At 39.5% G+C, this 15,260-nt stretch overlaps 1 protein-coding gene across 1 annotated transcript in view; it reads left to right on the top strand.

Moving 5' to 3' along the window:
* The window catches only part of SLC2A13 (solute carrier family 2 (facilitated glucose transporter), member 13), a 265,771-nt gene that overhangs the window by 101,489 nt on the left and 149,022 nt on the right, over positions 1 to 15,260 (top strand). Inside the window, exon 4 of the mRNA XM_014529572.1 lies at positions 13,233 to 13,341. Coding sequence (XP_014385058.1) covers positions 13,233 to 13,341 — 109 coding nt within the window. The remainder of the gene's footprint in view (positions 1 to 13,232; positions 13,342 to 15,260) is intronic.

Genomic DNA, 15,260 nt, shown 5'->3' with positions numbered 1-15,260 from the left:
TAAGTTCTTTTAATAGAAAATTTTATTTCTTACTCTATATTTAATAACTGACACTGACATTATTTAACCTGTAGGAGACCATGATTTTTTATCTTTTATTTTATTTTTATCTTTTTGGTGGTGGTAATTAAAGATTGGGAGAAGTGAGTAGGGGCAAGATAACTACTTTGGGATTAGACAATATATTTTAATAGCCTCATATATTTGGCTCATTTTTATATTTAGTTCTTTGGTATTTTGGGGATAATTGAGATTTTTCTGAGAATCATGCTGACAGAAAACACAGTCTCTTTCCTTCAAGATGTATGTTTCAAGGTACCAAAATATGTTAGCGGCAGTCATGCTCCTGGAAGCTGGCAGAACAATCATGATTTTGGATATTCTGCCCCAACTGAAGATCATGAGCCATTGCATTTGGCCTGATTTTTATCTTTTTGGTATCTTTATTCATGGTTAACTATCACAGATAAAGCCAAATATAGCAAGAAAGAACAGTAGAAAATACACAAATTATGGTTAGATTTTCATCTTTATTCTCAATGGTGCTTATTTGTTGAATATCCAAATCTGAGAAAGGAACATGCTAAGAGAATATTATTCAACTATTTATATAAAATTCAAATATTTATATAAATACATGTTTTTAACCAAGTAAATTATTACTTTTTTAGAAGCATAGTTCATATATCTTAAAATGTTCCAATCTGATAGATTTATAAGATGAATACTTAATTTCTAGGGAGTCTGTACATGATCTAAAATGAAGTCAGGTGAATGAGATAATTCTAATTTACCTGTGATTGTATGAATAGTTTAGCAGCATATATCATTGAATTTGATAGAACTTAGTACTAAGTGCCATTTACTTTATGAGCCTGTGGTATAGATCATACTGATTTATCACTTAGTGATTGATAAGTAATCTGTGTAGGAATGTTCTATTAATTATAAAATAAATAGAAATTATAAGTATAGCATCCATTCTTTATATTAAGGAAGCTCTTTGAATTATTTTCTCAAATTTAAAAATGAAGACTGATTGTTTACAAGAAGGAGAACTCACAATTTGTTGATGATTTTCAGTTTAAAACTTTCAAATTATATTTAGCTATGGAGAAGTTCTACTTGAGAGCTGATAGATGAAATTGTAGCATCATTATTTGAGTTTTGGTGCTATACACTTCATAAGCATTACCTCTTTCTATCAAAACACACCTCTGAAGTAGATGTTACCATATACAGAGGCCTGTGAGTCTCAGAGAAGGTAAGGAACCTGCCCAAGGTCAGACAGCTTCTCATTGCTGAGCTGGATTCAAACCTGGGATTCCCTGATTTGGAGACTTGCTGTTTTCACTATTCACCATTGCTTATGGTTGTGTAGCCTTTAGCAGATGCAAGTCATAGATAGTCTTATATCTCAGTGTGTAATAGCTATTGAAAAATTAGGTAGGTGAGAAATTTTTTATATCACTAAGAATGACAACTTGTTATGAAAATACTATCAGAAAACCATCAGGTTTAGAGTATGTGGTCTTTTATTAAAAAACTAGAGGCCCAGTACACGAAAATTCATGCACTTGGTGGGGTCTCTCAGCCCAGCTTGCATGCTCTCATAATCTGGGACCCCTCGGGTAGGGTCCAGTCCCATCGCAACATGGCTCCGGTTCCCTGGGCCTGTGGGCCGGGGGGGAGGGACCAAGAGGCCAGTCTGATCGAAGCATGGCTCCGGTTCCCCAGAGCTTGTGGGTTGGGGGAGGGACCCAGAGGCCAGTCCAATGGCAGCATGGCTCCATTCCCACAGCTCCCTTCCGCCACTGTACTGTGGGTGGCCGGGGCCCTCAGATCCCTCCTGCTGCCACGCAGCAGGCGGCCGGGACCCAGAACTGACTCCCGCCATGCCAGCTGGGACCCTAGCCTGGTGTTCAGTCGTCCGTCCGGAGGTTTAGGTCATGACGAACCCTGGCTCTTTATATATTAGGATTACTTTATTCAAGAACAGTCTAAATGTTAAGAATATGGTTGTTGAAGAAAATTTACTCATTTATTTTTAGAAAGGGGTGTCTCCCCTTCCTCAAGAAAGGTTTTTTGAAGTAATAATTCTTAATTTCTCACCCTCAGCAATACACTACACTGCCATAGTGGCTAACAAGTTCAGAGATCTCTTGCGTAGAGGATGCATTTTAGGATTGCCTTTCAGTGGTTCTCAACCTTCCTAATGCTGCGACCCTTTAATACAGTTCCTCATGTTGTGACCCAACCATAAAATTATTTTCATTGCTACTTCATAACTGTAATTTTGCTACTGTTATGAATCGTAATGTAAATATCTGATATGCTATATGTGTTTTCCGATGGTCACGACCCACAGGTTGAGAACTGCTGGATGTAGATACCTTTGATAAAGGAAATATTTCAGAATTTAGAAACAATTCTTAATAGTAACAAAACAAGGTTCTTGTAAACAGCATTTTAGGAGCATTAAGCCCTATCCTCATCTCTCCTTAGAAGCAGAAAAGAGTCTTTCCTTAGCAACCTGGAATAATAATGTCTAGATTAACTCAGCTATTGCCCACAGGCCTTAATGTAGCATGATCGGCTCACAAGCACGCAGCTGTAGACAGCCGGCCCAACGCAACATCTTGGCAAATTGATCGCCTGAGAGGGATTTCAGGATGTATTGGCATAAATGCCAGACTGAAGGAATGATTGAACCACATGGGGCTGAATTTATCGATAGCAGCAGTCCATTCTTTCAAACAGCACATGTGCCAAGCACCAGTTTGCAATCACAAACACCATCTGCTGCAGATTGAAGAGGAAGACAGCATGGGTGTGCGCAGGATCTTAGTGTAGTTTATAATTAATCACAACTGTGTTTAACAACTTGCACTGCGTTCAGACTGCTTCAATCTTGAGTTATCAATCACCATTATTTGTTCTGGTGTTTCTTTCTGGCTCCTTCCTTCCTTTCTTCCTCATAGTCAGTAAACAAATATTTATTAAATTTCTTCTATTTGCGTGACCCTAGGCTAAGTACAGTGGGAAGCAAAATGATAAAACTTGAGCCATTTAACCCACAAGTTCAGTGTGGAGGTCAAATCCAGTGCAGAGGAGACATCAGCCACATAAACCTGCAAAACCAATTAGCCAGCAGTGACAGCAGAAGAGAGGTATAAAGGGGACACTGTGATTCAGTTGACAAAGTAACTTCTTTGGAGAGCAGGGGTGACCTCATAGAACAGGAACATTATAAGAGACAGAGATGTGAAAATATGAGGCTTATTTTTATAAAACGGGTTAACCGAAGATTGTTGAAGCATTGCCTGTTAGTGGAGAAGTAGCATGAGATAAATCTTGAAAGGTAGTCCGGGGCAGGAGTGTGTCCCTATTGAAATAGGTGCTGATGGATCTATTATCAAAGGTTTTGAGCAGGCGAGTGAAGTAAGTGATCAATGGTATGCTTTAGCAGATAGGTTGGCAGCAATGTGGAATGGCTGGGTTGGAGATGTGGAGACCATATATAATGCTTTGTTATTGAATATGCCATGTATTAGTATTAGTCAGGATTCTCCAGAAAAACAGCCAATGGGAAAGAGGAAGGGGGAAGGGAAGGAGGGAGGGAGAGAGGGACAGGGGAGAGAAAGAGATATTCATTCACCATGAGGAATGGGTTTGCACAATTATGGAGGCTGAGAAGATGGTATAATCTTGCCCTGTGCTAGCTAGAGACCTAGGAGAGCTGACAGTGTAAGCCTGGGCAGAAGACCAACGTCCTACTTGAAGCAGGCAGTCTGAGAGAACAAACTCTCCCTTCCTACTCTTTCGTTCTGTTTGACCCTCAGTGGACTGGATAATGCCCACCTGCATTGGGGAGGGCCATCTGCTTTACTCAGTCTGCAGATTCAAATGTTCATCTCTTCCAGAAACACCCTCACAGGCACACTCAAAGTCATGTTCAACCAGGTATTTGGGTACCCTGGGACCCAGTCGGGTTGGCACACAAAATTAACAATCACACATAGTGTATGCAAGGAAGTTTATCATCTCTAACCCTCATAATGGATAGTACTACTACTACATCCGCTGAGCTGAAGAGGAGATAGAGGTTTAGAAAGGCTGACCATGCATAAAACCTCACAGCAGCTACGCCGTGGAGCTGGAGATTCAACATTGGTCTGCGTAAGTGCTGTTTGCTGCCATGCACTGTCCCTCCCAGGAGACGGATGTGAGCCCAGCCAGTCCAGTAGTGAGCTGGGGAGGCAGAGAGGGTGCAGGTCCAAAAACCAGAGGAATTTTCCTGATATTTTTATTAGAATTTTGCAACTTACTGGATATGGAAAGTAGGAACAGGGAATGAAGAGCAAAGTGCCACTTTCTCTGATCTTGACCTAATATGAAATTAGGTAACACAGAGTAGAGAGCAAGTTTGGGAGGAGAAGGCATGGCTTCTGTTTTATAGGTACACCTTTCTGGGTCCTGTCCTCTCCCTCAATCCCATAATACTTTGCATGTACCTCTGTGCGAGCACATAAGCTGTTGAGTAGCTTCCTTTATTTCTGTGTGTGACTCCCTTCCCACACTTCACTATGAGCTCCTCCAGGGCATGGCCTCATCGTGTTTCTGTACCTGATGCAGAGCAGGCGCACTTGGTCAGAGAGGCTGGAGAGAACACTGGAAGGCCAAGAAGGAGGAAGGTTTGAAATGCATGTTGTGAGAATACTGGCATATTTGGGAGACAGCTAGAGGGCCTGACTCACAGACACTGTATTTCTCATGAACCAGGGTAGCCTGTTTTCCTAATTATTTGCAAACAATGCTCAATGCCTTGGATATGGGAAGGGAGGAAGGAGTAAGGTGAAATGTATGTTTTGAAATAGAAAACTAAAAGCCAGGATGAATAGAGTATGTTTGTTCCTGGAGCTTGAAAGTGCTTCAGTGTTGTGGTTTGTTTGTCACACTGAGTAACAAAAATTATTCTTTTATGCTTAGAAAAAATCAGCTTATTTAAGTGTATATGTAAAATTTCTTGATGTTCATGTAATGACCAAGACGTTAGCTCATGCCTTAGCTCTACATGCTTATTAGTTTGTGATTTGGGCAAGTGTCTAATCCCTCTGTGCTTCCTTTCCTCATTAACACCACCTGCGCTGCCTGCTTTGTGAGAATTGTGATGATGAAAAATGGGTCATGAGGCATGAAGAGCTATTGGAATATTAGAAAATCTACTGAGATTTGAGCAGACGCCATGAGGCGTCTGAATGTTATGGACTGAATGTTTGCGTCTCCCCCAAATGGATACATTGAAGCTCTAATCCCCAGTGTAATGGTATTTGGAGGTGGGGCCTTTGGGAGGTAATTAGTTTAGATGAGGCCATCAGTGTGGAACTCTCATGATGGGATTAGTGCCCTTAAAGGGAGAAAACAGATCTGCATCTCTCTCTCTCTCTCTCTCTCTCTCTCCCTCTCTCTCTCCCTCTCTCTCTCCCCCCCCTTCCTTCTGTCTTTCCCCTGTGGTTCCTCTATTCTCCCCCTCTCTCCCTCTCCCTCTCCTGCACCCTTCCACTCTCTCCCTCTTCCTGTCCCCATGTGAGCGCACAGTGAGAGGATGGCCATCTACAAGCCAGGAAAAGAGCCGTGACCAGGAACCAAATCTGCCAGCACCTTGGTTATGGACTTTCCAGCCTCCAGAACTGTTTTACATAAATAGATGTCTCCTGTTTAAGCCACCCAGTTTATGGTATTTTTTATAGTAGCCCAAGCTGACTGAGATATTCGGTGATTAATAAAATAATTAAAATTAAATGACTGTGCAAAACATGTGCTGGTTAGTGCTAGATATCAGGAAGTCAAGTTTTCTTGGCAGTGGGAGCAGGTGGGGAGGGAGACGTCCTTCAAATCCTCATTGATCTTTTGCACACCTGTCTCCCTGAAGGGCATGAGAATGGCCTGCTCTGGCTGCCTTCCGGAGAGGACCAGGGTGTTGGGTCCTTGCTGTGCTTTCTTATTGCCCAGTCATAGGGCCTCAGATTGGGTGCAGGGAGAGTCATATTTGAAGCTGAGCAGTGATTATCTTGCGCTCAGGAAGGGCACTGCTTTCTCCACGGAGGCACCTTAACTTATAACAGAGAACAAGACTGTCAGTGGGGAGACTGTCAGCAGTGGGGAAGCCGCCTATAGTTTGAATTTATTTCATTAGTCATGATGTGTTCTACTTTTTCTTCCTTAAGTTTTCCTTAATAGATGGTAAACCATAGAAATAAATAAAACAAAAAGAAAGAAAAATAGAAGCAATGAAAACCTTGAATTCTAAGGGTCCTCCATCCCGGCAGTTCCTATTTAGTAATCTGGCAGCCTACCTCATTGGTTCAGTTTAATCAAATACTGTTGCTTCTGATTAGTAACCCCTTTGTGTCCTTACTTAAGTGAAGGTCATGGTCTTTGAATGTCTGAATTTTCTTCTTATCATCCATTTCACCGTTTCAGCTCTCTTGACATCTAGTTTCTTGTGAAGTTTTTTTTAAAGCACCTCTATTGAGGTATAATTTATACACAATAAAAGGCACATACAGGATGAAGCAAAAGTAGGTTTATAGTTTTGAGTTTATTCTTGTATTATCATTTATTAATTCTTGTATTATTTTCCATACAAGCAACTGTAAACCTGCTTTTGGCCCACCGTGTATTTAAAGTTTATAATTTGGTAAGTTTTTTCAGTATATACTATAAAACCGTTACCACAAGCAAGATAGTGAGCCTTTCCATGCCCCTCAAAAACTTTCCTCTGTACCCCTTTCTTCCACAGGCAACCACTGATCGGCTTTCTGTCCAACCATTTCGACTTGGGAGAGAGTTTTAACGACAAATTCAATATTTTTAATAGCTTATAGGGCTGTGTTTTTAGTCTATTTCTTGAGTTAGCTTTGGAAGATCCTGTTTTTTAGGGAATTTGCCTATTACCTCTAAGATGTTGAATTTAATGCCAGAATTGTTAATACACTTTTTAAAAAAGTATTTTCTAAGTATTTGTAGAACAATCTCTAATGATCTTACGTCCCTTATTCATGATATTGGTAATTTGTGTCTTCTCTTTTTTCCTGATCAATCTGGGTATTAGTTTCCTATGGCTGCTGTAACAAATAATCACAAACTTGGTAGCTTAAAACAAGAGAAATGTATTCTCACAGTCTGGTGGCCACAAGTTCAGAATTAGTTCACTGGGTTGAAATCAAGATGCCCGAAAGGCTGTGCTCCCTCCTGTGGCTCTAGGGACAACCTTGCTTTCTCCAGCTTCTGGTGGGAGCCAGCATTCTTTGGCTTATTGCTGCATCAGTCCAATCTCTGCATTCATGGTCACATTGATTTCTCCTATTCTGTCCTGAGTCTCCCTTTGGTTCCCTCCTGTAGGTACTCCTTTATACATGCTATTCTGTTAGAGCCAATTAGGATAATACAGGGTAAGCAAAATCCTTAACTAAATCACATCTGCGAAGTTCTTTTTGCCATCTAAGGTAACATTAACAAGTTCCAGGGATTAAGATGTGCTGGTCTTCAACCTTCCACAGTCTGGCTCAAAGTTTCCCCATTTTATCGATGCTGTCAAAGAACCAGCTTTTGGTGTCATTGCTGTTTTCTCAGTTGTCTTATTACCTGTTTCAGTGATTTCCACTCTGATCTTTTTTATTCTTTTTATCTGATCCTTATTTTTTGTTTCATCTGCCCTTCTTTTTCTGGTTTTGTAAGGTGGAAACCGAAGCCATTGCTATTAAATTTCCTCTGTTCTACTTTAGCTTCATTTCACAAATTTTCATATGCATCATTATCATACTCTTTCAGTTCAGAATACTTTCTGATTTTCCATTATTTTGATCCATGCAAAGGTATTATTTAATTTCAGATTTGAGGAGAATATTTCAGTTGTCTTTCAGTTATTGATTTCTATATTAATTTTAGTATGGTCAGAGAACATTCCTTTGTATGACTTGAATCCTTTTTAAAAATATATATTTTTATTGATTTCAGAGAGGAAGGGAGGAGAGAGAGGTAGAAACATTGATGTGAGGGAATCATTGATCGGTTGCCTCCTGCACACCCCCTACTGGGGATATAGCCCACAAGCCAGGCATCTGCCCTGGACCTGAATCTAACCTGGTACCCTTCAGTCTGCAGGCTGAGGCTTTATCCACTGAGCCAAACTGGTTAGGGTGACTTGAACCCTTTTAAATTAATTGAGACTGGTTTTAGACCTCAAAATATAATCTGTCTTGGTAAATATTTCAAGACATTTACCATGCATTTACTCTTGGAAAGAATGTATTCTGTTCTTGGTCAGTAGAATGTTGTTTAAATATCAATTAGGTCAAGTTCGTTGAGAGTGTTGTTGAGGTCTTCTGTATCTTTGCTGATTTTCAGCCTACTTCTTCCATCAGTTATTGAGAAAGGGATGATGGAATATCTGAGTATAATTGTGGGTTTTTATATTTCCCCTTGCAGTTGTATCATACATTTTGTTTCATACATTTTGAAGCTCTGATTAGGTGCATAGACATTTAGGGTTGTTATGTCCTCATGATGAATTAATCCCCTTGTTACAGATTGTGCTTTTCTGTCTTTTGAGATGCCTGGTGATTTTTTATTATATTCCAGAGACTGTAAATTTTTATCTTACCGTTGAACTTTGTTCTGGGACGCTATTCTATGTTACTTGAAAGCAGTTGGGTCTTGCTTTTAAGCTGTTTTAGATGGTATTCACTCAGTGTTTAAGACTAAATATATAGTATTACTGAGGTAAAACCCTCCTGAATACTCTTTCTTATGGTCTAGGTCAGTGATGGCGAACCTATGACATTTTTTTGGTTGATTTTTCTTTGTTAAATGGCATTTAAATATATAAAATAAATATCAAAAATATAAATCTTTGTTTTACTATGGTTGCAAATATCAAAAAATTTCTATATGTGACACGGCACCAGAGTTAAGTTAGGGTTTTTCAAAATGCTGACATGCCGAGCTCAAAAGGTTCGCCATCACTGCTCTAGGTTTTCACTCTGGTTGGAAAGAACAGGTCCTGTTCCTAGACCCGTGTGAATTCCTCAGGCTGATTTCTTTAATCCTTTTCTTTGGCTCTTTCCCTGCCTTGGTAGTTTCCTCACATATATCCACTCCTTTGCACTCAACTGAATACTTGGGGGGTGGAGGCTGTAGATCGCTATGGTCCTCTCCCATGGTTCTCTCTCTTTGACCCTCCTCCCTGTGAACTGGAGCCCCTGTGGCATCCCTGGATTCTGAGCTGCATCTTTTCAGCTCATGGAAACAACCAAGATCTGCCCGATTCCCCTCCCTCTGTTGCAGCCTGGACATTTTTTCAAGGCATTAAGCTGGGATGGTTGTAGGTTTCATCTCATTTCTTTCCTGAATCTTAGGATTCACTATCCTTTGTTCCTTTATCATGAGAAATATCGTTTCATTTTTTGCATGGTGTTTTAGTTGTTTCATGTTGGAGGTAACTGGTGACTATTATTCCATTTTGACTGGAAATGGAAATCAAAAGCTAGGATCATATACAAAATATGTCCTGGTGCATTTTTAATCATACCGGGAGAGGCTTCTGTAGGCCCAGTCCTTCAGAGACACCTGTCCCCAGGAACAGCTGTACTTGTGGGACTGTCCTTGTCATCTATGCCACCAGAGCCCCTGCCACAGCTGGACAACCATTGTGAAAGTACTTAGTGAGAGGTGTTCAGAATGAAGAAACAGATGGACCCATTTTGGATTCTCACATCTATTGTTTTATTATGTTACTAGGGGCCCAGTGCACAAATTCGTGCACCTTGAAGGGAACTGTGGGCCTTGAGGCTGCAATGGGCACAGGGACGGGTCTTGGCCCATCCTCCATGTCCCCGCCCGCCCCTCCCACCACAGCCCCCAGTCCCCTATCTGCCAGCAGCCCGTTCCCACTGCCACTGCTCCCATGTGCTGATGCCACCGGCAGTGAATGCGAGTGGGGCCGGCGCCAGCGGCAGGTGCAGGTGGGTCCAGCGCGGTAAGCTGGTGCGAGCAGCAGCTGCTGCCCTGATTGCCCCTCAGGAGCTTGGGGAGGTGGACAAGCCCTCAGGGGAATCCAGGGCCAGCAGCCACTGCTCGCACCTGCTGATGGCACTGAGCAATCGGGACTGGCGCCAGGTGCTGGCAGCGGGTGCGAGCAGGGCTGTCACTGGCAGCAGGTGCAAGAGGCAACTGCCGGCCTCAATCACCCCTCAGGAGCAGGGGGAGGTGGAGAATCCCTGAGGGGCGATCGGGCCGGCAGCCGCGCTCGCACCAGCTGATGGCTCCAAGCAATCAGGGCGGCGCCAGGCACCAGCAGTGAGTGCAAGTGGGGCTGGTGCTGGCAGCAGGTGTGTGCATTGGGCAGGACCGTGGCACATGGGAGCAAATAATTTTCAGTAACCACCAGAGGCTCACCCCGATGACAGCGACCGGTGCCCCGCCTTTTTCTGGTGCCCCCGCTCACCTGCTCTATCATCCCACCACGGCTGTTGCCCACCATGTTCCACACTCTGCCACCTGCTGCCAAGTCCCATGCACGCCCCCTGGTGGTCAGCGTACATCATAGCAACCAGTTGTTCGGTTGTTCAGTTGCTCCACTGTTCAGTCTATTTGCATATTAGCCTTTTATTATATAGGATATTCTGAGTCTTGCATTTCTAATCTACTTTGGTTATTTAGAGGTTTTAGTTTTTATTGTGTGGGAATTTCTGCGTTTCAGAGACACAAATTTTTAAAAATTAAGTATGAAATATTTGTGTACACAAAGTGCTTTTAATGAAAAATTTAAAAAATGTAGTAAGTGTGACATTTTAAATTTTCACTTATGAACATTGGACCAATTAATACATTTGATTTTTTCTTCTGCCTCATAGCTTCTGTGATATAAAGGTTAATAATAGTTTGCATTTGTTAAGTTTTATTGCCTAAGAAAGCTAGGTTTATGATTTTACTGAAAGGAAATTTATTAAATTTTATGTATAATCAGATGTGGAACTGCTATGACCAAATTCATCCTTTAAAAAAAATCTAATAAAGAGCTACCATTGTTTATTTTAACAAGAAATTCAAAGCAAGAGAAAGTTCAAGGCAAAATTATCAAAAACTGGAAAATAAATGTGACATTTATGTAATAGTTAATCTCTTGATATTTTGGCAAGTCAGCTTTTCAGCCTAATTTGCCATAATTTTATCATAATATTTTGCCCTCCAAAATCAGTGTTACTTAGTTTGTCCATCAAATCATGGAACAGTTTAAAAGTAAGAGTAGATGCAGCTATCCAAAGATTATAAAAGGTTTATTGAAGAAAGCCAGTTTCTCATATGTGGAAGCCTCTAAAACCTGAAAGGGGGTTTTGCTTGTTTTTGTTCTGTTGTCAATTGCTGTTTTATAAGTTTTCCATGGTTCAAGGTGAATGGTAACCTTTTTTATTTGAAGTTTTTTGTTTATGGATATAGGTAGATATTTATGATATTGTGTACGGTTTTTTATTCTGTGGCTCCTTTACAGATATCTAAATTTGCAGACAGGCCCGCTCATCAACTGATCCAGATAATAGTTTAATACTATTACAGTAAAGCTCCCCAAATCTACCTCTTTCACACAACCTTTCTAGGTTTTAACACTGCCTCACTTGACTCTGAAGCAGTTTGACATTTAGAATACTCTCAGCCAGCTTTCTAAATGGGTTGGCACCACAGTGAGCTCTGAGTGACTATCAGTGCTTCTCTATCTGTGTCCTCTTACCACTTAGACACACAATCATTTGCAGGAAATAAGGTTTTCATGTGATTAGTAACACACCAATGTAGAGATGAATATTCTTGCTCCTATAATACTCAGTTCTAATTAATACCCTGGCTTGACATCCCACAATAACTTTTACTTCTAAGACATCAGCACGTTCTGTTCCATTTCTGTGAATTGGAATATTAGATTTCCAAAAGAATCCTGAAATGGTAAGACTTCCTTGGATTTTAATTTGTCTTGGTTTAGAGTTCATTAATGAAACTTGGCCTCCAGGGGAAAAAAATGCCTCTAATTAAGCAATTAACATCCCAGTGATTTCAGGCCATGTCTTCTAATAGCAGGAATACCATAGATCCTTAGAGTCCACGCTGGCCTCATGAGGACAGTATATAGAATACCTCTTGAAGGTGTAATTGAAGCACTTATGAGAATAAAAGGGGCACTTTTAGTAATTATGCCCAAATGGTGTACATCAATTAGGTTAGTCACCTTATTAAGGCCTCAGTGGTTCATATCTACAGCTTTCCAGAATTGATCTAGAGTTCTGATAGAGAGGCCAAGCCATCTACACCATATTGAAAACCTGTATGTGTGTGTGTGTGTTTGTGTGTGTGTGTGTATGTACTCACACACACACACCTATATAAAATAGACATTAATTTTCTTTTATTATTTTTGGTAACTTTTATTAATGATATCCACTGTAGCCATAACAAAGTCTGATATCATGCCAAATTTCTTAACTTTAGTTGAGTAGATTAGAAAGAATTTTGTTACTTTAGTCCAGTGATGGCGAACCTATGACACACGTGTCAGAGGTGACACGCGAACTCATTTTTTTGGTTGATTTTTCTTTGTTAAATGGCATTTAAATATATAAAATAAATATCAAAAATATAAATCTTTGTTTTACTATGGTTGCAAATATCAAAAAATTTCTATATGTGACACGGCACCAGAGTTAGGTTAGGGTTTTCAAAATGCTGACACGCCGAGCTCAAAAGGTTCGCCATCACTGCTTTAGTCAAATGAATTCTGTTCGTTGTTTAATTGTTTTTAATGAGTGCTATTTTTTTTTTGATGATTAAAGCAATTTGTCAATGACTTTGTAAGTAGTTCATCATTGAGTGGATTTTAAGTAAGAATTAATTGCCAAGGAAGTAGAAGAACAAAGAGTAGTTAATACAGCTTGTAGAGATTTAAGGAAGACTAATTTCTGACACTTAGAGTTATGTAGGTCTTCCTTGTATTCGCATAGATGTATGTCTGTTTTAAAAAGTACACTGTACCCAGATTTCTGCAAAAGTCTATATGTTCTATTTTGAAATTCCAAGGCATGTCGATTTCACAGAAATTTGGGGAAATGTATCCTAATGGGATAAATTACTATGGGAACTTAAAATAATAGATTTGTCTTTCTTTTTCTTACTTTTTTAAAAAGCTGGACCCGTGATCTGCAGAATGCTGAGTTACCCCCCCACTCGCCGAGCTTTGATTGTGGGTTGTGGCCTACAGATGTTCCAACAGCTCTCAGGCATTAACACCGTCATGTATGTATTCCTTTCTGGATTTTCACTGAGAAGATTATGAAGGTATTATTTTATATGGAAAAAAAGAATAGGACTCTTGGTGATTTGTTGTTATTAAATATATAGGATTTTCCTTTTGGAAGATACTTAACTTTATACTTTTTTAATCCTATTCATTTGTAACTAGAAGATGGTGATATTTTGTTTGTTGTGATTATTGGCTTTATTTGATTTCATACAATTTCTCTTTTATGCCATCCAGTTCTTCCTTACATTCTGAAGTAATGAATATGTTATTTTCATAAGCCACTGTCAAATCACAAATTCAACTTTGGGGGCAATTACAATGCAATGGGATAAGAGCACTAATAGAAATAATGTTTATTACAGCCAGAGTACAGTGGACCGGGGATGGAGAGGGAGCAGAGAAGTGGAGCAGGTGCAGGAATTCTGTTTTCTAGTTTTCAGAGTCATCCCCAAAGTTATATGTGTGTTGGGGGTGAAGTGGGGTGACTAGTAGGGGGTTCTACTATGTTTCAGTTATTCAGTGTTAAACATGCTTTTGATGGCCTATTTTGTACTAGATACATAGCAGGGGAAAAAGTAGATATGGCCCTGGCCTCACAGAGTATATAGGCTAGTAAAGGAAACACTCATTTATAAACTCACAGTTTAATGTATACTTTCAAATTGTGATCAGGGAAGTCTGGGACTGTTCTAGTTCTCCATGGAGCAGATGTTTGAGAATCCTGGGTTAGAGAAAAGTCGTGGTTTCTGCTGAGAAAACTCGTCGTAGGGTGAAAAAGTGCTGAGTCTTAGAAGATTTTTTGCTCCTACCTGTTGTTTAAAATCATATACAAGTTATATATAATGAAAATTTGCCTGATAAACCATTTAAATGTATTTGGGACTCTTGATATTTTTCTTTAAATTATTTGGGATAAGATGAATTTTTTGTTTTTAATATTTTGAGAAGAGTGAGTTTCTTTTCAGTGATTATTAGAAATAATGATTAGGGACCAATGATTCATTAGATTAAATCAGGTTTTGTTAAGAAACTGCATTTTAAATACATCCACATCCTTGTTGAATTTGACTTTAATCATGATCCTTGTTAGACTACAATTTTAATATTTGATCCTCTCCTTTTTCTGACATTTCCTTTCATTTTTCCTCACTTTTATTAGCATGTTTGTTTTCTGGATGTGACCCACCATGACTGTTCTGAGATATGTCCACAGTCCTCAGTGGGTGATGGTACAGAATTGTAACATCACATTTTCCAATAATGCATTGCAGTAATAACTGTGTGAATATCTAGGTTATCAACCTAATTTAAAATGTCTTTTTTTCTGAAAATCTTTTTCATTTGGTCTGCCCTTTTCTAGGCATTTAAACTTGACAAGTTTAAAAGCATAGAAAATGAATTTTTGTAGCACTTTTTTGGAAAACAGAGATTACATCAGCCAACTCTCATTGATTGGTGGTGGCTGAGGCCAGTGAGATGACTGTCCTAGTTCACTTTTAGTATTTAGTATAAAATGTGTTGATTAAGGTTTTCAAATGTTAATAAAGCATTCATTTCTCCAAACCCTTGATCTTTTCACAGTGAGATCAAGTGATGTGAATATAAGGATCCTGATACTCCTTAAGATTTGTGATAGTCATTAATGTTCTTTGTTTAGCACAAATGTTACATGATGCAGGTAATGTTGTCATACAGCTTTGGCTTCAGTTGAGTATTTATACCAGAAAGTAGGAAGAATAAAATAAGGTAAATGATGTTTAAACTTAGATTGTGTCACATGATGCAAATCTGCTACTCACTTAAATGATATGATACCAATGATAAATAACTGTGGTTATTAATAGCACACAATTTCAGAATTTATATCTTAAATCCATAAGACGTAGTATAAATTAATTTCATTGTAATAGTC

The sequence above is a fragment of the Myotis brandtii genome, unplaced genomic scaffold (assembly GCF_000412655.1).
Source record: "Myotis brandtii unplaced genomic scaffold, ASM41265v1 scaffold686, whole genome shotgun sequence".
Taxonomy (NCBI): domain Eukaryota; kingdom Metazoa; phylum Chordata; class Mammalia; order Chiroptera; family Vespertilionidae; genus Myotis; species Myotis brandtii.
This window is presented reverse-complemented; position numbering and strand designations above follow the sequence as displayed.